The sequence below is a fragment of the Mandrillus leucophaeus genome, unplaced genomic scaffold (assembly GCF_000951045.1).
Source record: "Mandrillus leucophaeus isolate KB7577 unplaced genomic scaffold, Mleu.le_1.0 Scaffold571, whole genome shotgun sequence".
In the NCBI taxonomy this organism is placed as follows: Eukaryota; Metazoa; Chordata; class Mammalia; order Primates; family Cercopithecidae; genus Mandrillus; species Mandrillus leucophaeus.
The window spans coordinates 1088058-1089438 of NW_012106153.1; the positions used below are offsets into that span (position 1 = coordinate 1088058).

Consider the following 1381-nt stretch of genomic DNA (forward strand, 5'->3'; position numbering starts at 1 on the left):
CACTATTTCACTCCAGCCTGGGCGACAGAGCAAGACTCTGTCTCAAAAAACAAACAAACAAAAACAAAATACCCAATTCAGATGTCTCCTCCTTCACTGTCAGAGCTGTCCCCTAGCAGAGCTGTAACCACTGGTCACTGGGAAGCCTCTTCTCCCAGGCTGCTGGCTCCCTGGCCATGCCTTCCCCAGCCACCTCTGCAAGGCTTACTGTAGAGGCCCAGAACCAGGATTTGAATCCTATCCTGACACCTGCAGGCTGGGTGATCTTGGATGGGCTAATGGCCCTTCTGAGCCTCAATTTCCTCACTTGTAAAATGGGGCAATAATAATCGCACCCACCTGACGGGCTTGTTGGAGGATTAAATGAATTAAAACGTGAGTATTTGGCACATAGTAGGTGCTCAGTAAATATTACCAATTATTATCAATATCATTCCTGACTGTTGGCTAAGGGATTTGGGTTCAAGCACAAATACCCAGGAAGTGTGAGGATGAGCGTGTCGGGGTGCCCTGACTCAGAGGATGCCCCAATCCAGAGGTTACTCGGGGCACAGGGTTGAGCTGGTTCTAGATGGCTTTGCCCTGACTCATCCCATCAGGTCAGACAGGGGCAGAGGTGGCTCAAGCAGGGAGGGAGGGGACGCACCTTTTGGTCAGAGGTAGGCACAAAGGTCAGGAACTCGTCCACATGGCCCACAGAGAGCCAGTCTGAGTAGAGCTCCACGGGTGCCTGCACCTGCTGGGCCTTCAGGAAGTTCCGCACCACCCTGGCCATCTGCCGCCCGCCGGACCTGGCCAGGAGGGAGAGGGCGTGCAGTCACCTTGTGCCTGGGAGGCATCAGGCCTTACCTCTCAGTCATCATCAGATCTGCCACCAGGGGGCGGGATTGCTCAAAGAACGCTTTAAATGTGGGGTGTGGAGGGTGGACAGGCCAAGACAACAGAGAATGGACTGTGCATTTGTGTGTGCATGTGAGCACCTACTGTGTGCTGTCCTTAGGGTACTCTCACTAAATGTCTTGTTTAATCCTCCTGATGACCCTATGCTGTACATACAAATACCAGCTCCAAGTTACATCTGAAGTGTGCTCGGCGGAGCTGTCTGGCCTCACTCCCCACTGCGCACCTCCTTGGTCACTTGGCTCCAGGTCCACCGGCCTCCCTGCTGGTCTGCTGTCTCCAGCCTGCTCCTGCCTCAGGGCCTTTGCACAGCTGTTTCTACACCCTGGAATATTCTCCTAAGTAGCCACATCTTTAACTGTCTCTTCTTTCTTTCTTTCCTTCTTTTCTCTTTCTTTGTTTTTCTTTTTTTTCTCCTTCCTTCCTTCTGTTCTTTTTCTTTCTTTTCTTTTCTTTCTTTCTTTCTTTCTTTCTTTCTTTC

At 51.4% G+C, this 1381-nt stretch overlaps 1 protein-coding gene across 1 annotated transcript in view; it reads right to left on the bottom strand.

Annotated features, from left to right (window-relative positions):
* Positions 1-1381, bottom strand: part of PADI1 (peptidyl arginine deiminase, type I) — a 51248-nt gene that overhangs the window by 6091 nt on the left and 43776 nt on the right. The window contains 1 exon segment of the mRNA XM_011998464.1: positions 588-791. Coding sequence (XP_011853854.1) covers positions 588-791 — 204 coding nt within the window.